The following is a 27359-nucleotide window of genomic DNA, read 5'->3' as shown; positions in this document are numbered from 1 at the left end:
TTAAGCTGGAATCCCACAGACACCTAGGGGGAAAGTTCCACTGAACCTAACAATGCTGACTTCTCAACAGACATGCAAAGGATTGTTCTGTTTTGGTATACACAGTCATTCCTGTAGAAGCACATAGCCTTGCTTGCTTTTCCCTGTTGGAAGAGTTTGTGTTGTTTGGCTAGATCACCTGCAAATATTTATGCAAAACTTTTATAATACATGATACCAGGTGCAAGATAAGCAAGCATTAACGTATTAACAATGAATACATTTGCATCAAACACAGGCAGAATGACTCTTATCTCATTAGAACCTGTGTAAATGCCACTCATGTGCTCTCTTTAATTCCATCTGCTGTTTATGCGGTGTCACCCCAGGCAACAAGAGGGAACAAAACAGCATATCTTTCACTTGCTGCACTCCTGTGGAGAGTGACAGGAAGAAAAATAATGTTAAAAGTCATATTTATTTATTTAAAAAACCTCCCCCAAAATGTTTTCATGTGATTTCCATTAGTTGAGGCTGTCACAACAATTAACATTATAGCCATGATTCCCAAACTTTCTCAGTTTGCAGAGCACCTGGATAGCATAGTGCTCTCTGCAAAACACCAAGAATATTCTTTAATGTCATCTTTCATACTAGGAACAATGTTAATAGTAGACAATATGATGTCATATTATATTATGGTCATATTATTATATATTAAGATATAGTATGAAAAAATGAGATTTGGGGGGGGGGGGAATAAATCTAGCCATTAGCTATTTTTTCTGCTGATTGGGAAAAGCCAATCTCTGCCTGATTTTAGTGGTGAAACACCTCAGTGTTCTGTGGGAGCAGAATTTGGGAACCAGCGTGGGATAAAAGAACTTCTTACATCACAACGTGGCAGTAAAACATCTCTGCCCTCCCCTCCTGCAGGGTTGTGTCATCCACACGATGTTTCCCTCAAACAACACCTGTCTCAATGTTTCCCCTCTGTAAATTCAGGTTTACTCCTCTTCCCACGTCCCCTACTTCCTCTATGCTTATAATTATTTTCCAGCATCGTTCATATTTCCAAGACGGTCCTGAATGGGGTCTTATTTTATTTTCCTCCGATTTGGACAAAACCAGAAAATTGTACAAACAAAGTGCATTAAAAAATTTCTGCACCAGTTATTGCAGCAGTTAAAAAAACCCATGTGTGCTAAAAATTTACAATCACTAGGAACATAGTCTTATATTCTTTTGATCCCTTAAATTTTCACAAAACCAGAAAAATGCACTTTTTTTTTACAGTTGCCCGACTATGTGCTTTTGCACACTTCCTGGGTGGGTTTAAAAAACAAAACAAAACTCAAAGTGTGCAAGCAGCTATCCGCACACATACGCTGCCAGTAGTCAGACAACATAACAAAATCAACAAATTAGAATGCAGAGACAAATACAAAAGAGAAGTATGAGTTGCTCCTCATATACAGGTTCAAATAGGTGCAGGTGAGGACTACTCTGGTCTAATTCTGTGGAGGGTAAATGAATTAACAGCTCAACAATGCTTTAATGTGGACAAGTCCACACACACTCTCAGGTGGTACGGAGTTCATTTTAGGTGCCAGGGAAATATATATTTATTGTTCTCCCAGGCCTTAATATTTTTAAAATATGTCATCCATGTCACCTGAGGCAGTAGGCAGAATAATTCATTTTATTCTAGTCTCTGCAGAAGAAGGGCAATTTGGGCGTTTCTTAGCTTTTGCAGCTGGACTGAGTTTTTCAGGACTGGTTGCTAAGGTTTTCATTTGTGTCTGGCTACGTGAGATTTTATGGCTGGATTTTATTGTTATATTATTGCCAAGTTGGCTTTTATTGATTTATGGTTTTATGGAGTTGTTGCATGGTTTGTTTTAATTTTGTCTGTTTTGCTGTGTAGATCATGTAGAGAATATTTTCCATGAGGCAACTTAGAAGTTGAATACATAAAATAAAATGATGAAGCTTTAGGCTGGAAGAAGTGCTAGCGCAGTCTTCTCAAACCTGGGACCCTTCAGATGGTTTGGACTACAGCTCCACGAGGCCCAGCCAGCATGCTCAAAACATCTGGAGGGCACCAAGTTGGAGAAGGTTGTGCTAAGATATCTGAAAGGGGATGTTTGATTTGAGGTGTCTCAAGGCTTAAACTGAGGTGCACTTTATTTTTATGCATTGGCTTGGGGCCAACATACATTAAATCTAACATGAATCTTTCGACTGTGTTCTGATGGCAGGAATGAATGATTTGGTTGGGTTTGGTCCAAAATTTACTTTGGGCAGTGGTACGTGAATGTCAGTCCCTTATCCATGCTGCTCATACACCTTTGCCTTGGCAAAACATGCAATACAGCACACATGCCATCCATTGAAATAATTGTTTTCTGGAGCACAGCTAGGAAGTCTTATATCACCCCTGTGATGTGTGTGGGCAGTTAATATGCTTAGAATAAACTGGAAGGAACATTCTGTGACATGCAGGAAGCAGCAACTGATGACAAAAGGAATGTTATGCCAGTATCATCATTTTACAGCCCTTCTCAATTTATTGAAATAAGGTGAATTTAGGAATAGTTTTACTTTAATGTAAAGAAAAATATTTCAGTGTCCATCCTTTGTTTAATAGTGCAGCCCCTATGCATGTCTACACAGGAGAGGAGTAAGTCCCATTGAATTCAATGGAGCTAACTTCCAAAACACATGCAAAGGATTGCAATGTCTGATGTGTGCGTGTTAAATGTAACATGGAAAATTTGGTATGGAACATGGAAAATAAGATCAGGAGTTCTTAGCAAGCACATTGGCAACTGGATACATTCGGAGATTACCTAAATTCAGTAGGGAATTGGGAGAATGCTAACATCTGATTCTACTGCGGATGAGTAGCTCCTGTGTCTGAGAAACTGGTCAGCTGCCAACCCTGGAAGGAGCAGGTTTGCAGTTTGGGGATGCTTCTGAATCCAGCTCTGTCACTGGAGGCTCAAATAGTGCCTTTGACCAACTGTGGTTGGTTCGACAGCTTACAGCCATTCCTGGACCAGGAAACCCTTGCCACACTAGTTCATGTGTTGGTTACTGGATTACTGCAATGAGCTCTATGTGGGGCTTCCCTTGTACTTGATCCAGAAGCTGCAATTGGTACCGACTGCCACAGCACAACCGCTGACAGGAGTGAGGCCTTGTCAGCATATAACACCCATGCTCAGAGATCTGCTCTGTTTGTTAATTTGCTACTGGGCCAGGTTCAAGGTGCAACTACAGTATTAGTATATAAAGCTCTTAACAACTTGGGGCCAGTTTACCCATGCGATAACAATCCTATATGTACCCACAGCGATTGGCAGAACCGGCACTCCTACAGGTGCCACATAATACCCGTTCCGCATTTGTAAGAACTTGATTGTTTAATGCAGCTGTGACGCGGGATGCGGGGCACCCGCTGGGACACAGGTGGCACTGTGGTTTAAACCACTGAGCCTCTTGGGCTTGCTGATCAGAAGGTCAGCAGTTCGAATCCCCGCGACGGGGTGAGCTCCCGTTGCTCTGTCCCAGCTCCTGCCAACCTAGCAGTTTGTGTTACGAAAAAGGACCAATGCAGCAACGAGCTGCAGCTGGCTGGAATGCCAAACAGGTTGTTGATGTTTGTGGCTGTACCGTGGGAACGAAGGGACAGCCTATTCACTGTACCGAGCACCGGATGTTAGCTCAGAGTGTCATCTGATCTGTACTGGAAGTACAGGGGTTGAGTTTCTCTCTCTGCTGTTGGTGTTTGGAGAGTGCAAACATGTTTCTCTGTACTGCTGCATAGACAGAAATAAAGGCATGTAAATACATTTCTGTCTGTCTCTTTCCCCCTCCTGGGGAAGACAGGGAGGAGGGAAGAGTGGTGTGTTCTTCTCATGTTTGAGGAGAATCGCCGATAGAGACCTTGCCTGTATCCTGCCGGGAGTCGCTGACAGGGAGGTCAACAAGGAACTCAAGCCGGATGCCTGGAGAGTGGCAAATTCCTCTGACTAGGCCCGAGATTCCAACAGTTTGAAAGCATGCCAGTGCAAGTAGATAAATAGGTACTGCTGAGGCGGGAAGGTAAATGGCGTTTCTATGTGCTCTGGCTTCCGTCACGGTGTCCCACTGAGCCAGAAGTGGTTAGTCATGCTGGCCATGTGACCCGGAAAGCTGTCTGTGGACAAACACCAGCTCCCTCGGCCTGAAAGCAAGATGAGTGCCGCACCCCATAGTCGCCTTTGACTGGACTTAACCATCCAGGGGTCCTTTACCCTTCCCCTAATGCAGCTGTGCCTACACTTTGGAACTCCCTGCCTATTGAGATCAAACAGGCGCCTCTTCATTGTACTTTTTTGGGCACCTGCTAAAACATTCCTGTTTAGACAAGCCTACCCAGATCCTTAGAAAGTTGAGGTGATTTTAACCTGCTTTTGCATTTTAACGTCTGCATACAGTGGTACCTCGGGTTAAGTACTTAATTCGTTCCCGAGGTCCGTTCTTAACCTGAAACTGTTCTTAACCTGAAGACCACTTTAGCTAATGGGTCCTCCTACCGCTGCCGTGCCGCCAGAGCCCAATTTCTGTTCTCATCCTGAAGCAAAGTTCTTAACCTAAAGCCCTATTTCTGGGTTAGCGGATTCTGTAACCTGAAGGGTATGTAACCTGAAGCGTATGTAACCCGAGGTACCACTGTATTTTAAAGTATAGCTGTAAATTTATCTTGATGGTATTGTTTTATCTTTTTGTAAACCACTTTGAGGCGGAGTTTTTTTTTTAACAGTCAAACTGAGCATAAATTTTATGAAATCAATAGAAATGTGATGCCAATCATTTAGCAGCGCAATCCTATATTATGTATGTCAACTCAGAGGTACCTCATGAGAAGAGAAGACTCCCTGGAAAAGACCCTGATGTTGGGAAAGATGGAGGGCACAAGGAGAAGGGAACGACAGAGGACGAGATGGTTGGACAGTGTTCTCCAAGCTACCAGCATGAGTTTGACCAAACTGTGGGAGGCAGTGGAGGACAGGAGTGCCTGGCATGCTCTGGTCCAGGGGGTCACGAAGAGTCGGACACGACTAAACGACCAAACAAAAACCCAGAGGTAAGCCCATTGAGTTCAGCGCTCGCAGGTGGGTAGCCTACGGCTGCCACTCTAGATGCATTTACCTGGAATAAGCCCCGTGGGACACAGCACGACAGAAATTAACCTTTGCGGAGTCGGGCACAAGAACGCACTGCAGCTTTTCACGAGGTGAAGGCGGTGGTAGGACTCTGGCCCTTTAAGTACGTAAAGCAGCGAAGGGCGGGACTTAGTCTGGCGCTGATTAACAGGAGGGGGCGGAGCTGCCCAGCGGAGCGTCCGATTGGTCGGCGCAAGGAGAAGGCCCGGGAGAATCCCGCTCTGATTGACAGGCGGGGCGGGGCTTGAGCAGAATGGCGGCGGCCGTGGCTGCAGTGGCGGCGGCGGCGGCTCTGGGCCGAGGGCTGCGCCCGTCTCCCTCCGCCTGGCGGCTCCGAGGTCCGCTCGCAGGCCGCAGCCGGCTGCTCTGCCCCACCGCCTGCGGAGGGGGCGCGCCGGCTGCGGCCGCTGCCTCTCACCAGTCGGGGGCAGGGGAAGGCGAGCGCTACTGCATGGAGCTGCTGCGGTGAGTCGCTGCAAAGAGCTTTCCCCCGCCCAGATTCCTCCTACCCGCGGCTCGGATTTTTCGTTTCGGATTATTTTTGAGACGCTGCGATGATATGTTGGTGCACGTGTGCTGTTGGTGCATATGATATGTGCCGCGCATTCGGCGCTTCTCGGTGGCCCCGGGAGGGTTTGGCTGCGATCGTGTGAAAAGAGGGAGACCCGTGTACATTCCTTCCTTGGGGGTTACCTCTAGCGGAGCACATGGTGTCTCCTCCTCCAACCCACCCCAATTTTATCTAGCCTGGTGCCTTCCGGATGTGCTGGATGGGCCTGGTGGGAATTAATATTTATTTTCCATTTTTTCTCTCCCAGGAGTGAAAAGGTGGGGGAACATGGTTCTGTCCGCTTCTCCTTTAATCTTCACAACGATTCTGAGAGCCAGTGACAGGCTCAAGGTCACCCAGCCAGCTTCATGGCAGAGGGGGGATTTGAACCCTGGGCTTCCGCGGGTCCTAGTCTGACACTCTAAAACTATTAGGCCACACTGGCTGGCTGCCCAAGCTGTGGATTACTGCAATGAATACACCTTATGCAGGCCTCCTTTTTAAAAGCAGTCGAGAAGCTGTAGCTGGTACAGAATGCTGTCTCTGCCCATGCAATGTGTTGGACAGCAAGATGGGGGGATCATGTTATGCTCACCTTCAAAAGCAATGTGTTGGCTGCTAGTGAGCTGCTGGGCCCAGTTCAGGGTCAACATCTGGAGGGCACCAGGTTGGCGATGGCTGCCTTGGAACAACTTTGTGAGTTGGGTTAGCCTGGCAGCTGCTGCTGACTGACCCAAGCTCACTTACTGAGCTCCATGGCTAAGTGGAGATCTGAAACTGGGTTTCCCCTGTACTTGTATGACACCATAATCCTTACTTCAGAAGTCATTTAATAAAGTTTGTTGCTCTGTGAAGAGCCTTGTCAGAAGTTCTTTGCTCTCTGGTAGATCCTGCATCTGAACTAACCTACCAGACAGTGAGATTGATAGAGAAGGGGAGTATCTCAGTGGTCGAGCCATCTGCCTTGCATGCAGAAGGTCCCGAATTCAATCTTCAGCGTCTCCAGGTAGGGCTGCAAGACCCTGGCACGAAATCCTGACTCAGAAAGAAACAGCTTCCTATGTTCTTATAAACAAAGGCAGGCACAGCTTTTCTCTAGAATCAAAGTTTTCAAAGCACGTACAGCAGAATGAGATTGCAAAACGCTGGCTTGAGGCCGGCTGATTTAGGGTGAAGCAAGTTGCTACTTACGTAATTGATTGTTATAGCAGTTTTACTCCCTGGGGGAGGTGTTTGTGGAATTTTCCAGCTTGGCTGCCAAAATTACTTGGGCAGCCTTGGATTATTCACCTTGACTTTGGGGTCTAGTGGCCGTGAGCCATTTTGCTGTTCTGTTTCATGTTCCAAAGGCAGGAGGCTTCAGTGCTGAAGTGGTAGAATGAACTGCCATCATGCCATACTGCAGGTAGAGGAGTTGTATATGACAGGCATGTCCAACTCCCAAGAGACTGATCTACTCCCAGTATAAAAAAACTGGCAGTGATCTACCCATTGTCATTGGAGGGGGGAGGAGCGTGCGTGGGGTGGGTGGATTGCTCAGAATTGCTTTTTTAAGGAAGGAAGTGCCCAGAGTTATTGAGGATTGCACAGAGGATTTCACAGAGGTTTTTTTTAGCTCCCCCCCCATAACTTTTTGTACACGATAAGGATCCTGTGATCTACCAGGATCAGCTGGGGATCTACCGGTAGATCACGACCTGCTGGTTGGACATCCCTGGTATATGATCGCTGCTGCTGCTGCTTTTTAGTGATGCTCTATAACTAGAAAACCAGTATTGCTCGTTCAGTGGTGCATGATACGCTTTCAAGTGATTCCCCAAACCATGATGGAAATAATTATGCCCAATCCTGTCACACCGCTGATTTTTTTATAGTATTGGGAACCCCTGACGTTGCATAGCACAGCAGCCCAGAGTTAAGCATTGGTGGTGTAAAAGTCTACTATGAGTGTGCACTGCTCCTTTTGTAGAGTACAAGAGGTTCCTGCCCTCTGGAACTTCCAGTCTGAAAACTGATACAGGGGAGACAGAAAAGGGAGAAGAAAGCAGAGGTATTCTGGGAGAAGAATATGTTTTTTCAATGCTGAAAGAGCAGGAGAAAAGGTTTTCGGCAGCATTATATTGGGATAGGACAGTATAGAGATACTGTAAGAACAAAGAGTTTCTGCTGGCCCCTGGACTGAACAGGAAGCCAGTCTAGGGATTGAAAGAGGAGCACATGCTTTTCGGGCAGAAGCTCCCAGGTCCAATTCCCAGCATCTCCAGGTAGGGTTGAAAGAGACTCCTTGAAACTGTGGAATGCTGCTGCTGGTCAGTGTAGACAGTAATAAGTTAAATGGACCAATAGTCTCCTTTGGTAGAAGACCACTTCCTGTATTCCCAAGGGTTGACTGAATGGTAGTGTTCTAGGCAGGAGCGGTTGGATGGGGAATATAACTGCAAACATCTCCATGGGTTTTAAGTTTAAACCACAAATTCTCCCACTGGGGGTTTGTTTGCTAATGTATGTGTGGGTGGTCTTGACAGGAAGAGTGCTTGAAATTGCATCAGGCATTCCCTGAACTGGGGACAGTTTGTATTTCCTTCACTTTTGTTTAAATGAGCTTGTGACAGAACATAACGCTTGTATCTATGTTTGTTTTCCTCTCTAGGAAACGTGACTACGAAGGGTTCCTCTGTTCATTACTGTTGCCTGCAGAGTGCCGCCGCTCTGCTTTTGCTCTGAGGGCCTTCAATGTAGAACTAGCCCAGGCAGGTATTAAATTATACATTAGTAAAATCTTGGCTCCTTTCTTTAAAAGTGACATTTAAATTTGCCTTTTTTCCAGTTCCATGTTACACTGATCTGTTCAGTGAACTTTCCATAATGTACCCCACATCTCTTTGAGTGGCTGCAGCAAGGGTAGCCTACATGATATTGTGGACCACAATTCCCATTGGCCATTCTGGCTGCGAGTCGGAGTTCACATCATCTGGACGGCACCATGTTGACTGTCCCTTTGTAATGTCTAAAATCTTTGTTTTGTGCAGTGCCAGCTTGATTGTGCGGTGAAACATAGCAGGTGGCACTCAAGGAATTGGGTATATGCAAAGAAAGAAATGTTGGCTTAATTATTTTAAGATCAATAAATTGCAGCAATATTCACTACCAACACAACGTTGCTGCTGTTCCAGATTAAAGAATCCGTAACTCAGAAGACAATCGGCTTGATGAGAATACAGTTTTGGAGGCAGGCTGTGGAAGACATGTATCATGACAACCCACCACAACAACCAGTTGCTGTAGAGCTGTGGAAGGTAAGAAGTATATATGTGTACTACAAATCACGTGTGTTTGCCATTCTTTTCATCTCCCAGGACATGCTGTTTGCAAACCAGCCATTTTTGATGCACTTGGTCTAAGCAGCTTGAATTCAAGGTGATTCAGATGTTTTAAAGAGGAAATACAAGCACAGCTGCAGTTTACCTCTGAGTGGGAATTTTGGTATTTCCTTGCATTGGAAAGTCATGGGAAGATTAGGCCAGGCATTATAACTGACCTGTAAAGCTCAGCATTCTTCAGTGTGATACCCTGGGGCCTCTTTGTTTCAAGCATCTAAACCAAGGGCAGTGCACCAGGCCCACCAGGTCAATGGTGGCATTGGCAGTGCTGAATGAAATCCCCCATCTCACGCCTACCTTCCGTCATTGAGAGCCCTGAGAAACAGCAAGGAATCATTTGCCGCAGGTTGGGGTGCAATTTCCTCTTTCTGGGGCCCTTCAATCTGCTCTCGATGGCAGCAGGTAGAGGAGAGGTGCTTTCTTCAGGGCTGGAAATGGTAAATCGGGTCAGAGGCTGGTGGGTAATTCCATGGGGCTTAGCAGGATGGTTTAATACCTTTCCACCCAGCCCAGGGCTGTGATGTGGAGTAAAATGCTACTACCACTGCCACCCCACCTGTTCCTCTGCTGATCAGTGAATACTCTGTTTGGTGTGTGTTTGCTTTGATGTGTGTGAGTGTGGTGTGGCCACACCTGCAGCTAGCATCTGCCCCAGTGGGGTTGCAATGGGACAATGATGTTATCAGGCCGACAGTTAGATACAGTGGTACCTCAGGTTAAGTACTTAATTCTTTCCAGACGTCTGTACTTAACCTGAAACTGTTCTTAACCTGAAGCACCACTTTAGCTAATGGGGCCTCCTGCTGTCGCTGCGCCGCCGGAGCACGATTTCTGTTCTCATCCTGAAGCAAAGTTCTTAACCTGAGGTAATATTTCTGGGTTAGCGGAGTATGTAACCTGAAGTGTATGTAACCTGAGGTACCACTGTACCCCAATTTAGGAAATCTGCAGAGTGTTTCATCTGGTTTAAGCAAAGTAGATTAAAAGTTAAGCAGCTCTCCACAAAATCACCTGCTGATCTTGAGGGAAAATAGCCAAGGATACAATGGGAATGCTTTGCTGTGCTCCATTCTGTTATGAATCAACTCAGGTTGATTCTGCTGATGTCTAGATGCTCGCAAATCCACTCATCAGTGGTGAATGTCATTGGTGAGCAGAATGCCCTTCCCAAAGGCTGGCTTAGTTTGTCCCCCAATGTGATTCCCAGAAATTTCAGAGGAACAGTAAAAAAACTGCCTTCTACCAAGCCAGACCATCTAACACCATAGTGGCAGCAATTCATGAGGGTCTTCAGACAGAAATCTTTCCCAGTCCTCCCTGGGGATACTAGGAATTGAACTTGGGCCCTGTTGCCTGTGGTTTGCCATAGAGCTATGGCTTTTGCAACCAAATTACAAAACACAGATGTGAATATATTTTATTGAAATATATTTTATTGAAATGACCTCCACCTGGTGCATTTTAGGAGGTTAACCCTGTATTTCTAAGCATTCTTTATTGACAGTCACCCAGTTGTTGTTGTTTTTAAAAAAGATGAAACTTGCTTCCTAGTAAATTATTTTAGATGTCAATATACAGTGTTTTAAAGCCAATGTTGTGCTAAAAAGCAATTACTATAAAAGGTGGCCATATTGCTTTTTAAATGTATGTAATGATATTAAAGTCAAGAATAATAGAAGAATAATCAAATCTGTAAGAGTGATCAAATCTTCAGTGCAGAATGCTTTTATTGGTTAGATATTCAAGTTTCCATACTATTTTGTGGGTAAAGGCAGATGTGGTGTGAAAAAAGATGTTGTATTGTGTCCCTCAACTACAAGGTGAGCTTGGCTCCACAACTGAAATGGCATATATATATATACCAGCAAATCAGGCATTAGTCTTGGGTTTCACACAATGCTCTCCCCACTATGCTTCTGGCAGACTTCCTGTCTTTTAGTGTGAATGCTTGCCTGTCTGTCCATTAATCTTGATTTTATTTTTAAGTACACCTTTTTGTTTAAAGGCATAACTGATATAGGGGTGCAAAGGGCCAGTTGTTCATATGAGGAGGGTTTGGCCAATCAGCAGAGTACTCTTGAAAAGTACAAAAGGTTTTCTTCCCTGCTCCCCAGCAGAGGTTGACCCTGGAGAGGAATGTGCGTGCTTTGGATTAATTTTCAGAGAAGGCATTTCCAGAGCAACCACTTCCCCCCCCCATTTATCTATTTATTAAATTTATATATTGCCTGTCATAAAATGATCGCAGGGCGGTTTGCAAGATAAAAGCAAGGTAAAAGCACAAATAAATAGTCAAAACCGAAGCAACAGAACAGTAACCCCAAAGGCCTGGTTGAAGAAGGACACCCCCTCCCCAATTAAACCCCTTCCCTTTCTCCAAAGATCTCTGGTATGTACATAAGTATCCCTCCCCTGTTATGCACACAAGAACCGTATGAGGTAGTAGATTGGGCTGAGATACACAAACTTAATGGAATATGCAGAAATGGCGAAACTTACCGGAAGAATAAGAAATGAAGATAACAAACTTTTAATAAAAGACTGGAAATGGTTTGTTTAATATTTACAGATAACTTTTTAAACAGATAAAAACACTGGCAGGATTGCTGTTATAGCCGGCAGTTACATAAGTGTATGTATTTAAAGAAGATAAATAAATGAGTAAGAAAAGTTAATTTGGATAGGCAGAACATATTAAAAAATAAATTTAAGGAACCGCAGAAATAGGGGGAAGGAAGGCAAGTTTTAAAATGTCAAAATGATTGTAAAATCAGTGAAATGTATATATCTGAAAAATATAAATAATGTTTTGGTTTTTTTTTGAAAAAATAGATTAGGCTGAGAGACGGTGGGTGACGGTAGGGACTCAAACCTGGATCTTTCTTGTTCTAATCCAACACTCTAACCACTATACCAGGCTGCTGCATGTGCCATGCAGTGTACACGTTTCAACAGATGGCAGAATGCTTATTGTTCTCCAGTCCTTGGTGTCTCCCTCCAGGAAGGGACGTGAATAATTTTGCCAAGTTCCTTTTCAATGGCTTCCTCATGAGCTTGGCTCTTGTTCCCTGATTCCCTTTCCAAGTCCAGTACAGCTTGTTTACTATACTTTTTCTTTTTTTTTTTTGCTATGGACTTGTCCAGACTTGTTTTTCTGAGTGCCCCTTATAGATGAGTCATAACTTTATTCTTTTTTGAGTCAGAGAGGGAAGAGAGTCTCTCAGAAAGAGTGGTGTTATTCAAGCAATTAACATTTCTGCTGCTGCTGCACAGATTGCGCACCATATTTTCGCTACTCGGCACGTGTTATTGATAAGAATTTTATTGTTTAGTCAAAGTATTTACGGTGCAGTGGGGCCAATTCTTCCTCCAAGCTGGTTGGCGTACCAGACTTCATACACTTCTAAATTGGGTGTAATTCGCGTTTTTCTGGTACATACATGATTTTTTAAAAATAAAAAATAAAAATAATCTATCTGCTTGCCAGTCTTTATTCTGTCATTCCCAGCATTTATTTTCAAGATATATACTTAGCCTTTTGATCAAATCATTTCCAAGGCATCTCAAAGCAGATTATAATAATAAAACACACAGCAAATTAACTTGCTTTCTGGTGATGGGGTTGTAAAGAGAAAAGTGGAAGGGACAGGATACCCTTTCTGCAACCCCCTGGGGTTCCTGATTTTCATATGCAACTTGCGGTGAGCCTGAGATAAATGGTTTCTCTCCCTACGCCCAAGTCTGTTTTTTATTTATAAAAGTATCTACATCCCTCCTTTGGTGGGTATCGCTCATCCAAGGTGGCTTACAATATTAACTACAGAATAAAATAACATCTGTGGGTGATAACCCAGCTAAGCAGTTCTGCTAGTGCAAGCAGTTTTCACTACACAGCAGAGCTTCCTCTCCCAGCATACCCACTGAATATGTTTTGGGGGTTCATCCAACCCTCCAGAGCAGATTTAGGGGATGCCACTCCATAAAACAACACGGGACGCGGGTGGCGCTGTGGTCTAAACCACTGAGCCTAGGGCTTGCCGATCAGAAGGTCGGTGGTTCGAATCCCCTCAATGGGGTGAGCTCCTGTTGCTCGGTCCCAGCTCCTGCCAACCTAGCAGTTCAAAAGCACGTCAAAGTGCAAGTAGATAAATAGGTACCACTCCAGTGGGAAGGTAAATGGCGTTTCCGTGTGCTGCTCTGGTTTTGCCAGAAGCGGCTTAGTCATGCTGGCCACATGACCCGGAAAAACTGTCTGCGGACAAATGCCAGCTCCCTCGGCTAGTAAAGTGAGATGAGCGCCGCAACCTTACAGTCGTGTGCGACTGGACTTAACTGTCAGGGATCCTTTACTTTTACCTTTTACCCCATAAAATTAAGCTCCAATGGCCGCAGTGTTAACAATGATTTTAAAACATCTTAAAATATATGCCAGCTAAAACAAATAGAAACAACATAACATGACAGCAGTATCATGTTAGAGTCTATCTTCCTTCACATAGGTGAACATGGATGCTCATAGCATGTGTCTCTTTAATGTCTTATTTGGCATTCACCAGTAGTTTGTGGTGGATTAATCAATACTTCTGATATTTATCTCTTATTGCCATAATTGATAGTTCACTCAGCTGCTATCACTGATGAGCAAGAGAGTTGTCTCAGCCCATGCTATCACTCTCCATTCTTTCTCTAAATTAGCTTGGATGTTAATGTTAAAATCCCAACTTAAACTACGCATCTGGCAGAAAACCTGATGTGTTCAAGATGTCTCTCTGGAGTAAATAGGATTATGGGGGAAAGTTTGGCTTTTTCTTCCTTTTTTTAAAGAAACAATCCTTTATTGAGTGACTGATTTATATGATATGATGATGGAAAGGGAACTTTATATAAATCAGTAGTTTTAAGACACATGAGAACAAAACAACATGCAAATAAAATATGACCTAATAAAAGCTGGTATTGTCAGTATTGCTCTTTCCCCATGTGCTCTCTGTTCTGACCTAACTATATTCTGGTTTGGCTTTTCCTTGTTCTCAAATGATTACATTGTGTTCCATCATTTCCAGGCAATCAAGAGGCAAAAGTTAACCAAAAGGTGGCTTATGAAGATTATTGATGAAAGGGTAAGGTTTTTCCCCATTTAAAATATTCATCCATGTGAGCTTTTCTTCTACTTGATTCTCTGCCCAGAAAGCCTGTGGGAAACAAAATACCCCCCTCCATATAGGAATAAAGTTTTCTTACAGGATTTTTCATTATACTAAGAGCATATTTACACTTGAGTTACAGTCATTGCATTGTATCCAGCTCTGCTTTTCTACTTGTGCAATGGAACATCCCTTCCCCACACCTCACACCCTCCAAATTTGCTCTGGAGCTGTGGTTCCCAATGTGGGGCACATGCCCCACAGGGGGGCAATTTGATTTTTAAGGGGGGCAATTTGGAAGCTTGTTTAGACCAGGTTAATGGCCTTTTAGGCTTCCTCCACGTGAACAGGAGTTCACTTTTTGAATAATAAGAATTATATGTCATGGGGGGGGGGAGCATCAGGATTTTAGAGATGCTTAGGTGGGGCATGGCCAAAAAAAAGGTTGGGAACCACTGCTCTAGAGGGTTGGGAGACCCACTGGTTTTGGTGGTGCATTGGGACAGGAAGGAGAAGTCCTGTTGTGGAATTGGAACCCTGTTAGGCAGCATTGGATATGACCCATTATTCCCCGCCCCCCAGGGGAGCCCTAAACTGCAGTGAGAGCTATGATTAGTTTCAAATTAAGCCAGCCTCAAACCATGGCTGTGTTCATACATAACAACAAGCCAAACTTATTGGCGTATTGGGAATGAGCAGCATGCTGGTGCACACTGCCTGTTTGCTCCTGTTCTGCTTCTCTCCTGTAGCGAACAGGATAATATGAACCAGGAAGCCTTGACTTCCCATTTCGTCTGAAGCAGGGATTGCGGTTTGTTGCTCTCTATTCGCTATTTTTCCGTGATGAGAGTTTGCTTTGATACCAGCAATTCATTCAACCAACTTAGCCCAGTGTTAGGAAACAGGTTTTGCTTTCTGTGTTCAAACTCCTAGGAAAAAAACATGGATGATAGAGCCTATCGGGATATCGGTGAGCTTGAAGCATATGCTGAAAACACCCAAAGCGCTATCCTTTATCTGACGTTGGAAATGCTTGGTAAGCACCTCTTTAGTTACCTTGTCTGTTAATACCCTTTTATCGATGGGTGCAGAATCCTGGGGACTGTAGTTTACAAGTCCCAACACCCTAACAAACTACAGTTCCCAGGATTCTCTGGGGCAAGCCATGCGCTTTAGATATATGGTGCGGATATGAAGCTTGTGAGGCATTTCAACATTGTTTGAAAAATTGGCTTATACAGTGGTACCTTGGATTACAGACGCTTCAGGACTCTGCTAACCCAGAAATAGTATCTCGGGTTAAGAACTTTGCTTCAGGATGAGAACAGAAATCGTGCTCCAGCGGTGCGGCGGCAGCAGGAGGCCCCATTAGCTAAAGTGGTGCTTCAGGTTAAGAACAGTTTCAGGTTAAGAACGGACCTCCAGAACGAATTAAGTTCTTAACCCGAGGTACCAGTGTATATAGACTTGGTGTTGACGCTTGCAATTTCACACAGCACTATAATCACAACAGTTGCAGTTAGCATGAGAGAAATATGGTACAGCAAATTCAGCATCTGCTTTTGGAGCCACCTTGCTCATAATTTTTCAGTTGTCTTGTAGGCACTCAGGGGTTGAGCTCTTGGTTTATGAGCCTACCGTTGTCCTAGGCATTGCCCAGTACAGTGGTAAATCAAGCACTGGGATAAAACGTTTTGTCTTTACTGTCAGGTCATAAGGGCAGTCTTTGGAGACTAGCTCTAGTATTTACTATCAATACAAAATGAGATTCTTCCTTTGTGTTGAAAATATTCTAATATTAATGCTGAAATGACATTTGCCCATCTGGCTCGGTATTGTCTGTTCCAGGGTTTCCCAAATTTGAGTCTCCAGCTGTTGTTGAACTACAACTCCCGTCATCCCTGGCTAACTGGACCAGTGGTCAAGGATGATGGGAGGTGCTCCAACAACATCCCAAGTTTCTGTTTTGATGGGCAGCAGCTGTCCAGGGCCTTGGGCAAAGGCCTCTCCCATCATCTGCCATCTGATCATTTTAGTCTGAGCTACCAGAAATTAATCCTGAGACCTCCTGCATACAAAGCATGTGATCTGTCCCCAAGCTGTGTTACTTTGCCAGCAGTGGGATTGCATGCCATCTTGGCAAACACAATTTTCCAAACCTGCATTTTCTTAGATCTTGCAAACCTGGGACACGGTGCATCCTTTGTATGGCAGAATTGCTGGGTGAGGGAACAGCTGAACATTGCTCCACACTGCACTTCCTTACAAATGATCCCCACTTCCCACTAAGCAAACGTAGAGAAGGGAAACCTCGCGTTTGCCCTATAACGTGCAGTTCTGTCCTCGGACAGCTACTGTTTTAACGTTGCTTGTGGCTTGAGTTGTGCTTTGCAGCTAATCGTGTGTACTTGGAAGTAAGTCCCCACTGGGTGCAGTGGAACATAGAATCACAGAATGGTAGAGTTTTAAGGGATCCCGGGGGTCACCTGGTCCGACCGCCTGCAATGCAGGAATCTTAACCTGTGGTCTCCCATCCTGGTTGAAACCATATTGGACCCTGCTTAGCTTTGCAAATGGGCTGAACGTGCATGCCTTCCAGTAACTCTGCTCAGGGTTTCATTCACAGGGTGGTTTTGATCTTCTGTTTCTGCAAGGACAGGTGTGAAGGACCTCCATGCCGACCACGCTGCCAGTCACATCGGGAAAGCGCAAGGCATTGTAACCTGCTTAAGAGCTACTCCCTTCCATGCTAGCAGAGGGAAGGTGTTTCTGCCCATGGACATATGTATGCTGGTAAGGCGATACAGCTGGGATCCAAACTCATAGCAGTAATCACAACTGCATTTTTTCCTCCAGACTCTTAACAGTAGGGCTTGTTGAATTTTTCAACTTTCACATTCCAACAATGAGAGGTGCTAAAAAGTTTGTAACATCACTTGAGAATCCAAAATATATTTTGGTTACATTAATATAATTTCATTTTGCTTGGTAAATAAAATGCACATAAAAATGATTGCCAAGTACTTGCAGTAATAATAATAATAATAATAATAATAATAATAATAATAATAATAATAATAATTTATTTATACTCCTCCCGCCCTGGCCAAGACTGGGCTCAGGGCGGCTAACATCAGGTATAAAAACAATTGATTAAAACACAACTTAAAAACAGGATTAAAATACAACTTAAAATGCAGCCTCATTTCAGTGGAGGTATAGATTAATATTATTTTTTGTTTCTATTTTATACATATTTTATATTACCTGACACTTTCAGAAGATAAAATTCTTTGGCTTTCCGAGAGCAGTTTATTTGCTTCTTAATCAAACATAGACTTAGCACACTAAAAGTTGTCCAGTCACAAAGATAATAGAAGATTTGAATTCCCCACACCCAAAAGCATATTTTTAAGACCCCTCACTGAAGAAATTTGCAAAAATTAAGTTTCACCCTTAAGATGACGTGTGCTACTGTAACAGCATCTGTATTTGATCAGGATATTGATGTAAAATTTGATGGCTTATTAGCATGCATTTCCATTATCAAACATTCCAGTATCGTTCCTTTCTTGAAAGGGCTTCTCTCAGTCACGTGGCTCGACTCTGTTCTGATAATGAGCAGGAAATAACTGAAAGGCTTTTTACCTAATCTTTGGAACAAAGTGCTTCTTGATGATACGTTGCTGATTCCTGTGGAGTGCAATGTTACCTGTTGAGAGGGATGGGGTGAGCTCCTGTTGCTCAGTCCCTGCTCCTGCCCACCTAGCAGTTTGAAAGCACGTCAGAGTGCAAGTAGATAAATAGGTACCGCTCCGACGGGAAGGTAAACGGCGTTTCCGTGTGCCGCTCTGGTTTGCCAGAAGCGGCTTAGTCATGCTGGCCACATGACCCAGAAGCTGTATGCCAGCTCCCTCAGCCAATAAAGCGAGATGAGCGCCACAACCCCAGAGTCGGTCACGACTGGACCTAATGGTCAGGGGTCCCTTTACCTTTACCTTTACCAACGTACCTACTCTTGAGGAGCTTACAACCTAAAATTTGACACAGGAAAACTACAGAGGAAGGGAAAGCAGAGGGAAACAGGCTGGCAAGTTGTGACAGTTTCAGTTAAACATGTGGTTTGGCTTTGTCACAGCCTAGTAAAATGATGTGTACTGTGGCACCATTCACATAACAAAAAACTATCTTGGAGATATTGACATTTTCAAAAGTGAGGGTCTGTGGCTTGGCCTTTGAAAAACAGAGGGAGTCCACAGCAATGGGGGAACCACTGGCCTAGTACAATAAAGAGCCCGTAGTTGCCTCCAGTTCCCACCCCCTAGTTTGCTTAAAGGCCATGGAGGAAGGGGAGCTGCTGTCTCTGCAGTCCAGCCAGGAATGTGGGCTGGTAGCCTCTTAGTAGGCTAGATTTCAAAGCCACTTGTACCCAAAGGGCTGGTGGAAGAGAGATGGATCACACACCCTGCCCTGCCAGTTTCCATACTGGCCATGCAGGAGGTATAGAACGGTCTGTCCCTTTTCTGTCCACCCACTCACTTGTCTGAATGGAGTTCCTTCGTTTCCTGCAGCAGCCAGGTGCTTGGTTAAATACACAACTGGCCTCCGTCACAGTGTGACCCTGGGTAACAGGAAGCCTCTGTTGTAACTTACAGTCGAGGGTGGGGAGGTTTGGCTTGTTTCTTGGAGTGACTGGCGCACGTTTATTATTAATAATAATTCAATTTATATCCCACCCTTCTTCCCAAACAGCCCAAACACACCACTGAAACAATATCATTAAAAATGTTCCAAGAACAGTTTTAAAACAATCACATTCTCTCAGCCAGCAACTTCAGGGCTGTCGGGAACCATGCCTTTCAGCCATCAGATACCTGAGTAAATGAATATGTTTTAAAATTCCCCCTGAAAGGCAATAATGGGTAAGACAGATGGGCCTCACCAGGGTAGGGCAATGCCGCAAGTGAGGAACCACTACAGTGGTATCTTGGGTTACAGATGCTTCAGGTTACAGATTCTTCAGGCTACAGACTCCGCTAACCCAGAAATAGTACCTCGGGTTAAGAACTTTGCTTCAGGATGAGAACAGAAATTGCGCAGCAGCAGTGCGGTGTCAGCAGGAGGCCCCATTAGCTAAAGTGGTACCTCAGGTTAAGAACAGTTTCAGGTTAAGAACGGACCTCCAGAACGAATTGAGTTCTTAACCCGAGGTACCACTTTACTGAGAAATTCCTGTCATGGGCCAACACCAGCAGGGCAACCCCAGAAGCCTCACCTGTTGATCCAAGATGGTTAATACTGGGGAAGGCACTCTGTTAGAGACTATGTTCCCAAGCTGTTTAGGGCGTTATATGTTAGCGCTAATGCATTGAATTGGGCCCACTAGGCCAGGGGTGTCCAGCCGGTCAACTGCGATCAACTGGTCAATCCCCAAGAGGTTTGAATCGATCGTGGTCGATCGCGGGCTCTTTTTCCTTTGCGGGGGGAAAAGAGGATGCGGCCCTGCCCTCTCACCCCGTCCTCGATTCACACATGATCCCTAGAATGGAAGACACAGTTTTTGCTGGGAGGCTGTTTGTTTCCTGATCGATATTTTAGTGAGCGACTTTTCCCTTTCCCCCCTAAAGAAAGCTCAACATTTTAGACCTGACCCTCTAAAAAAGGTCATCAACTTTGTCCTGAACCCCCCAAAAAGGGACAGATCACCGCCAGGTTTTTGTCTGTGAGTAGATCGCAGTCTCTTGGGAGCTGGACGTCCCTCCACTAGGCCACACAGCCATCAGGCTGCCCCACTTCCTCTGTCAAATGCCCCCTCTCTTTAAAAAATGGTGGCTGGCTAGTGCCTTGAAGCATTTATTTTTCCTTTGCTATTTTTGCCTGACCAGAAGCAGGTAGAATGATATTTCTGTACAGGGTATGCAAAGCCTGAGGGAGTTTCATGAGGGAGGAAGAGTATGGGATCATGTGCTGACACGATGTGATTTGAAGTGCCAAATTAAAAATGATAATTGTGCTGCAATTGTGTAGGCAGGCCATTCCTAATTTATTTACCAGAAATGTTTTTAACTTGTGTTGTTTTCTCCTCCTCACCCCCTTCCTGGTGTATTAGCATGGTGTTTCGCAAGAGGATTTCATCAGGCGTAATCAGGAGAAGAAAATGAGGGATGTAATATATGACATTGCCAGTCAAGCACACGTACATCTGGAGCACGTGAGTTTCTGCCCTTTTTCCTGATATCTCTGTAAGAATATTATTGTAAACAATGACTGTGCAAAACAATTCCTCCCTTTAGACGTTCGTAGCATCCAGCATTTTGATGGTAGACGGTATAGCCTTTGGTTGTTGGTGGCTTTGAGCCGATGGCTCCCACCCTGTTTGCCTAGGATGGGACTGAAAAATGAGCTTTGAATGTGATCAGAAGTCTTATATGAATATTTTATGATATTCTATATTTTATGATAGGGTGCCATGGAAATATTTTCATAAATGTTCATGCTTTTAAAAAAGTGTGGTGGAATCCACACACATATAAAAACGCTGTGAAAAACTGCTTTTTTCATTGAATTTGGCATAGCTCACTGTCGCCATCTAGCATCACATTTATATATTGCACTTTACGGCGCATTTAAAACGTTTTATTTGCAGCCGTATAGCTGAGTCCCGGTGTTTAAGTGAGCCGCTTCCATTTGAAGAAAAAGCAGCCTTCGAGCCCCAATTCAGAGTATTCAAGTAACCTGGGGAAAATACTCCCCTCCCTGACTGCTATTTGTTCCCAGAGGTGCTGTTTTGCTGGAAACAACCCCTTTAGGGGCAAATAGCAGTTGGGTTGGGGGGCGGTCAAGAGATTTTTGATGCATCGCTTTGTTCCAGATCAGGGCCCCCATGGATGCTTTCCCTTCAAAATTATAAATGCCCAGTATAATTACATGTTTTTAAAAGCACGATCGACACGGCCTGTAACTTGGCCCCTGCAAAAGTGACATCTGCTCAGATACTTTTCCTGGGGATGCATCCGAAAACCTGCTTCTGCTAGCAGCTGGTGCTGTCTTGCAGTTCAGCCCAGGTGGTCTCCCTGATTAGTGCTGTCACTTTCAGGTTTTGCGAAGCCAATGGAAAGAGGCATGGGCTTTCTCGTGCCCCTCTTGGTGCCTGCGCTGTCATTAACAAACTGAGCGAGACAAAACACAGCAAAAGGGAAGGAGCTGTAACTGGCGTGGGCAGCATAGCCCAAACCACAAGGCCCATTTCTTTTTGTTCTGCGGTCTCTGCTCGTCCTGTTTGACAGTAATGCGATGCGCTGTGGACAGGGCCTTTTGTTGAAGAATCAGCTGGCACTTTTGTTGGATGCCCCCGTCTCCACTTGCAAGCTGCTCTGCTGCCGATTCCGCAATTGGACGAAGGCTCCTTTCTCAGCAAACCATTAAATAAATTGACATCCTCTCTTGTCCCAGCCCTGTTCCCCACCCACCAACACAGACAAAGGCAATAGCTAGGTATAATCCATAATATATAAAGGATATGTATTAATTCTGTTGAGAATGGATGAAAAAAAATGATTTACAGTGAGTGAGCTTTGAAGGGTCAGTTCATGTTTCTGGTAACACAGGCAAGATTGGACTGTATTTTCAGGCAATATACTGAGCTGTAACCGGATTGAAATTATTGACTGTTGTAAATGCAAATTAAACTAAATTGATGAGTGCCTGCAAAGCTTGATGAAAGTTGCTGTTCTAGTGAATCTTCATTTATGGCCAGCAGAGGGCAAAATGAACCTTCTGTCTAAGATGATTCGGATTTTCTTTCAGTTTGATGTCCTCAGAATTGCAAACTTAACCCTGGGAAATGTTGTAACTCCTGCTAGCATCCTGATTTAGTTCTGTGTGTCCCTTGATTGATTAACATCCATTTATGTTTGCAAAGTGAAATAATGTACTCTCTGCCAGACCTTCAAATTCAATTAACTTACCGTACTTTTCTGTGCATAACATGCCCCTGTGTATAAAACACCCCCTATTTCTGGGGGACTCAAAATTTAAGAAAATTATTGTTGAGCTTTTTTAGGGAGGATTGCCCACAGTTTTTGAGCTTTTGGGGGGGGGGCAGAGTTGTTGAGCTTTTTTCGGGGGAAATGCCAAAAATTGCTCAGCTGCCAGACCGACAATGCTGCTCGCACACATCGACAAAGCAACCTATCCTCTGTCCCAACACTGAAAAAAGCAGCAAAAGGCCCACTCATTTGACACAGCAACAGCCAATCAACAACCGCCCTTGCAGCAGCCACCAATAACAATCTCCAACTCACAGCAGCAGCCAATCCCATGGCCCCACAATGCAAAAAGTATGGTATTAATTTCATTCAATCTCTTTACACTGGTTTTTCCTCCAAAAAAAAGAAGGGGGGGGGAGGCCAAAGCAGTTAACAATACTTTACCCCAAACAAATATAACAATATTGGAAATGGCAAATTGACTAGGGATGCTTGAACAGTTTGATTTCTGTGAATTCCTTGGGGCTCGGACGTAGTCTTTTTGATGGTGCTTTATCAAGGACAGTAATGACTGGCCATCTTTTAGCTTTGACATGCTAAATATTCCTGTTGTTGGAGAACTTGGCCTACAAAGGGATTCTTAGAAACCAAGCAAGTCATTGTTACTTGATATTAAGATTTTGTTTAAGTTATGGGGGAAACACATATACCGTATTTTTCGCTCTATAAGACGCACCAGACCACAAGACGCACCTAGTTTTTGGAGGAGGAAAACAAGAAAAAAAATTATTCTGAATCCCAGAAGCCAGAACAGCAAGAGGGATCTCTGCGCAGTGAAAGCAGCAATCCCTCTTGCTGTTCTGGCTTCTGGGATAGCTGCGCAGCCTGCATTCACTCTACTGGCACATTTCCCCTTACTTTTTAGGAGGGAAAAAGTGAGTCTTATAGAGCAAAAAATACGGTATATTTAACTGCATTTGAAATCCAAATGACGCTGAAATATTTACTTCAGCCATGCAAATAATCTGTGGAGTCCATTCCTCTGCCAGTTGCTTCCCACTCTTTCTTGTTGTTTGTTGCATATCTTGTTGCCTGTAACATATCCTTCCTGCCCACACACCACAACCTAGTCATTCATGCTTCTTCAGCTGCCTGGACAGCTGAAATAGTCTTCTTCTGTGTTCCAGCACAGAAATAGCAATGCAGTGCTGTGAAGCCTCTGTATGCTCTCCTGTCCAGCATCCATTGGAACATGGGAGAGAGCATGCAGTATTATGGCTATGCTCTTTTGCCCTGACATTTGGCTGTCAGTCTTGCAAGATGGGCATTTAAGGAGAAAATACCATGCTCTTTTCAGCTTGGCCTAGTGGGTGTGTTGGAGTTTGGTTACTTACCTGAGCCACTGTTGTTGTTGTTTAGTCGTTTAGTCATGTCCGACTCTTCGTGACCCCATGGACCAGAGCACGCCAGGCACTCCTGTCTTCCACTGCCTCCCGCAGTTTGGTCAAACTCATGCTTCGAGAACACTGTCCAACCATCTCGTCCTCTGTCGTCCCCTTCTCCTTGTGCCCTCCATCTTTCCCAACATCAGGGTCTTTTCCAGGGAGTCTTCTCTTCTCATGAGGAGGTATTGGAGCCTCAGCTTCAGGATCTGTCCTTCCATTGAGCACTCAGGGCTGATTTCCTTCAGAATGGATACGTTTGATCTTCTTGCAGTCCATGGGACTCTCAAGAGTCTCCTCCAGCACCATAATTCACTGCCACTGAGTGGGGCGCAAATGGCACCTCTGTCTTATTGCATTACTTAATGTGCTTGTCTTACACCTGGGTTGCAGCTGATGTGCGAAACATATTCTTGTTTTGGTTGTAAACCTTCAAGGCAACTCCAAATCAAGAAAAAGTGTTTGGTGGTTGGTCCTCAGTTAGAGCTTGAGAGTAGTGCAATTCCTGGTCATGTTTTTTGTGATGATCAATGCATTAATACAAAATAAAACTTCCTTTTACATCCAGCAACACAATTAAGAGGGTGAGTCAACAACTTTGATCATGCATAGATCAGACATTGGCCTATTTCATTGTTCAAAGCTTGGATTGTCACCACAGCACTAATAGAAATAAACTGTTGTTGTTGTTGTTGTTGTTAGATGAGGGGGATGTAGCTCAGAGCATCTGCTTTGCATACAGGAGGTCCCAGGTTCAGTTCCTGGTATTCTCAGCTACTGCTGTGAAGGACTCCTGCCTGAAATAATAATAATAATAAAAATTATTTATATGCTGCCCATCTGACTGGGTTGCCTTAGCCATTCTGGGCAGCTTTCCACAAAAATTAAAAATACATTAAAAACTTCCCTTTACAGGGCTGCCTTCTGATGTCTTCTAAAAGTCATATTGTTGTTTATCTGTTTGACATCTGATGGGAGTGTGTGCCACTACCAAGAAGGCCCTCTGCCTGGTTCCCTGTAACCTCACCTCTCGCAGTGAGGGAGCCATCAGAAGGCCCTCAGAGCTGGACCTCAGTGTCTGGGCTGAAAGCCTGGAGAACTACTGTCCGTCAGTGTAAACAATACTGAGCTCAATGTTCTAATGGTGTGCGACGACTTCCTGTGTTTCTATAGTGATGGCATAGTCCAGAGAGGAGGGGAAATCTACAGGATCATGTTTCTGGCAGTCAAAAGGTTACAGAGAGTGTAAAGAAGCACAGTTAGATTTTGCAGGGACTGTGGCGTGTTTTCCCAGGTCTGCTGTTACATTTTGATGTACATGATAAACCTGATTGTGCGTGGCATGACAGTGCCCAGTTCGTGAAAAATCTTGCTGTGTGCTCAGTATTTTAAATTGCCTCTTGAAATCTAATGTGCTTTTTCTGCCTGTCTGCAGGCTAGGTCCTTCAGGAAGAATGTTCCTGTTAAAGCATTTCCTGCCTTTCTCTATACCGTAAGTGGGGCTACAGCATTTTTACCCCCTTGAAAATAGCTTGGATCAGCAATGGGCTATATGGATCTCTCCCTGAATACTTCAAGAAAGGTTGGGGTGCTGCTTGTAATCTGGGTGGCTCTGTTCCCTCCCAAGTGTGCCCAAGTCCTTCTTTGAAATTTAGAACTCCTGTTTCTTAGATGCACATAGGAAATTGATGTGTTCTGCAGTGCTGCTTCTGATAGCGTCATTCTCTCCATAGCCAGTGTTTGGGCTGTGGGTGCTGTTGGTTTTGTAACAAGAATGGCACCACTTTTGCACAAGAGGGAGGAAACCACAAGCTTTGAGTATCCCAGGGTTTGCAAAAGTACAAAATCTCTTGGGGGTGTGGGGAAGCTAAAGAGGGTGGAACGGAGACAAAAAAATCCCAATGAAGACTGAGCATACTCAGTGGATGCCCAGCACAACATGGGGGGGGGGGTAGGACAGAAAACCAAGAGGGGTAGTGGTGGAAGAAAAGTATTGAATATCTTGATCAGGTACACTCTACACTGCCAACATTTTGTTGCAGGCTTGGCTTTTGACATCTTAATTTTCATCAGTGTGGTATTTTTATTTGGTACTGATCACTATAAATGGATGTTTCATCTGTTGCTGCTGTTAATCTCTTGTCCTTTCACTTTAGTAATAATAATAATAATATCCCTTTCTTTTCCAGGCTGCTCTTGAGGATTATTTGAATAAAATACAGAAAGTTGACTTTGATATATTTCATCCAAGTTTGCACAGGAAGAGCACTTTACTACCTTTGCATTTGTATATTAGATCCTGGAAAAAAACATATTAAAGTGTATTCGACATGAGATCCGAGTCTTTCTGGTTATTGTTGGCTGAGTTTTAGCCTCACTCACCTTGCAGGTTGCTCTAACTGACATACATAATGGTTTTTCACTCTCTTCTCCTTCCCTGCCCACTGTAAACGCTCACAACAACCATGTTAGGAGAATTAGACTGATCTAGTATCACAGAGTAAACTTATTGGCTAAACCAGAATTTGAACCCAGGTCTCCCCGTTGATGTCCACCACTCGTCACTACACCACATTGGCTGGGCTTCTAGGTTAGACTGATCTCTGGCAGGGGAGCCAATTCCTAGGGGCCCACAGGCACCCGCAAACTTTTTCCTGGCATATGTGCTGCTTATGTTGAACACCCTGGATAGCTATTTGTTTATTTAAATTGTCTCTTTCCTTTCCTTTTGTTGCTTGCAACAGATAAAAACAAAATCTCAAAAACGACTAAAAACAAGATTTTAAAAAAGAGACAACTTCTGGAGAAGCTGCCAAAACATTGGGATGTACCACTTATGTGCCTTGGACCTCTCCTGAGGTAGCTGCTTTCACAGACAGGGCATTTGGAAGTAATGCAAAACGTTCCAATCAGACAGTGGATAAAAGTCCCCCAAATGGGATTGCTAAATTTATTTAACAGTGAAAACAAATATCTTAAAAGTAAACCCTTAATTGAGCATTTGCTGATGGCTGTGCAACCATCTGTCAGAAGGTTGTTAAAGAGGAGGACAAGAGGGGAGCCTTCTCAAACATTTAACTTGAACAATATGTCGGTCACATTCTTCAATTGACTCTTAACAGCCACATTATGCCTTTTAACTGTTTCCTCAGTGCAAACAATGCAGGAGTTCATGAGCACTGACAGTCACATGACTCCTCTTTAAAGACGTTACTCTTGACATCTACGGGGTTTGTTCTTCTGAATTTTACGGCAATATATAATCTCTTATTTTTCTCTTCCCAGGGTGTGTCTGCTGAGTATGGCTTACATGTCTGTAGAAACCAGAGCTAAATGAGTGCTTGGATATTCATATATGACTAACCTAATGTGATCTTCCTAATGGGGAAACAATGTTTTGCATCATTCTTTACAATGTAACGGTATAGAAGTAAGGAAAGTACTTTTGGATGTAAATGCCTAGGTATTTGTTGGTGTAATTGTGGAAGAATGAAGCACTGCATCATCAATTTGATTCACTAGTCTTAATTAGAAGTTGGGGTGATATTTTTTAGAAACCAAAATAATCTCAATAAAACACCATTGGCAGCCACTGGTCAGGATAATTGTGTCAGAGTAACCTGGTTTGCTCGGCAAAGTAAGCCAAACAAATGAAAAGAAACA

At 44.0% G+C, this 27359-nt stretch overlaps 1 protein-coding gene across 2 annotated transcripts; it reads left to right on the top strand.

The window, feature by feature from the left end:
• The first annotated feature begins 5430 nt into the window (after positions 1-5430).
• Positions 5431-26030, top strand: NDUFAF6 (NADH:ubiquinone oxidoreductase complex assembly factor 6). 2 transcript variants are annotated; one of them, XM_081874610.1, is made up of 9 exons: positions 5431-5657; positions 8393-8492; positions 8916-9038; positions 14186-14242; positions 15200-15302; positions 16926-17059; positions 20376-20477; positions 25132-25188; positions 25886-26030. In XM_081874610.1, the coding sequence occupies exons 1-9, from the start codon at positions 5446-5448 to the stop codon at positions 26012-26014; spliced, it is 1017 nt and encodes a 338-aa protein (XP_081730736.1). In that variant the 5' UTR covers positions 5431-5445; the 3' UTR covers positions 26015-26030. The 2 variants fall into 2 exon arrangements, with proteins under 2 accessions (XP_081730736.1, XP_081730737.1); XM_081874611.1 differs by having other exon boundaries at positions 5630-5657; positions 8393-8496.
• Positions 26031-27359: the final 1329 nt, after the last annotated feature.

The sequence above is a fragment of the Podarcis erhardii genome (assembly GCF_964252035.2).
Source record: "Podarcis erhardii genome assembly, chromosome: 8".
Classification (NCBI taxonomy): domain Eukaryota; kingdom Metazoa; phylum Chordata; class Lepidosauria; order Squamata; family Lacertidae; genus Podarcis; species Podarcis erhardii.
The sequence above is the reverse complement of the archived record's forward strand: the minus strand, read 5'-3'. Positions and strand labels throughout refer to the sequence as shown.

Bases quoted from the DNA above. Each gene is read 5' to 3' on its own strand.
- NDUFAF6 (XM_081874610.1), top strand. From the start codon at position 5,446: ATGGCGGCGGCCGTGGCTGCAGTGGCGGCGGCGGCGGCTCTGGGCCGA. The intron at 15,303-16,925 runs GTAAGCACCTCT...CTGCAAGGACAG, and splicing joins TCTGACGTTGGAAATGCTTG to GTGTGAAGGACCTCCATGCC. The intron at 20,478-25,131 runs GTGAGTTTCTGC...GCCTGTCTGCAG, and splicing joins CACACGTACATCTGGAGCAC to GCTAGGTCCTTCAGGAAGAA.